The sequence below is a fragment of the Coturnix japonica genome, unplaced genomic scaffold (genome assembly GCF_001577835.2).
Source record: "Coturnix japonica isolate 7356 unplaced genomic scaffold, Coturnix japonica 2.1 chrUnrandom551, whole genome shotgun sequence".
Lineage (NCBI taxonomy): Eukaryota > Metazoa > Chordata > Aves > Galliformes > Phasianidae > Coturnix > Coturnix japonica.
The window spans coordinates 61,560-62,441 of NW_015439931.1; the positions used below are offsets into that span (position 1 = coordinate 61,560).

The 882-nt window shown below is 56.1% G+C and overlaps 1 protein-coding gene across 1 annotated transcript in view; it reads right to left on the minus strand.

Annotated features, from left to right (window-relative positions):
- The window catches only part of UFC1 (ubiquitin-fold modifier conjugating enzyme 1), a 2,767-nt gene extending 2,236 nt beyond the window's left edge, over positions 1–531 (minus strand). The window contains exons 1-2 of the mRNA XM_015850837.1: positions 335–531; positions 9–26 (exon numbers count right to left, since the gene is read on the minus strand). Coding sequence (XP_015706323.1) covers positions 9–26; positions 335–457 — 141 coding nt within the window. The 5' untranslated portion in view covers positions 458–531. The remainder of the gene's footprint in view (positions 1–8; positions 27–334) is intronic.
- Positions 532–882: the final 351 nt, after the last annotated feature.

Consider the following 882-nt stretch of genomic DNA (forward strand, 5'->3'; position numbering starts at 1 on the left):
TCGGCGGCCTTGTTGTGTTCCACGTACTGCAACCGGGGGGGGACAGGGAAGGCGAGGTTAAAAGGTGGAAAAGCGGGGGAAAAAGGAAGGGAAAAGATGGCGGAGAAACGGGGGGGAAAGGTGGGAAAATGGGAGGGAGAAAAAGGGAAAAGGAGGAAAAATGGGAGAGGGGGAATGGGAGAAAATGGGGGAAAATAGGGAGGAAATAGGGGCAGAACGGGGAAAGGGGAGAGGAATAAAGGAAATAAGGGGAAGTGAGGGGGAAACAGAGGGAAAAATAAAGGAGAAATGCGGAAAATGAACGGGACTTCCGGGATAACCGCAATGGCCGCACCTGGATGAGGGCCTGGTATTCCTCCTTGAGCCGCTCGGCCCAACGCTCCCGGTCCCGGGGACCCGCCGCGCTCCGTAACAGCGGCACCGCCGCCACCGCGCGACGTGCGGCCTCGTCCGCCATCACCGGGCCCGGAAGCGGCGCCGTGTACAGAGGGCGTGGATAAGCGCGCCGCCATCTTGGCGCTGGGGCGGAAGTGACGTAAAAAAGAGGGCGGGGCGAAAAGGAGAGCCGCCATCTTGAAAGGGGAGAGGGCGAAAGTGACGCAACGAGGAGGAAGCGCCGCCATCTTGGTGACGGCCTTGAGGACGCCGTCGCCGCCATGTTTATTGTGGGTGCGGGGCGGTGTTTCCTGAGCATCCGCCATCTTTAGTGCTGGCAGCTTTCAATGTCATTTTTCAGCTCTTCTTTGACTATTTTTCCCCATTTATTTCCTTTTTTCCCCTCCATTTCCCCCTTATTTCCTTTTCATTTCCCCCCTTCCTCCCCATTTTTTCTCTTTATTTCCCATTTTCCCCCTTTTTACCCCTTATTTCCCCCTTTATTTC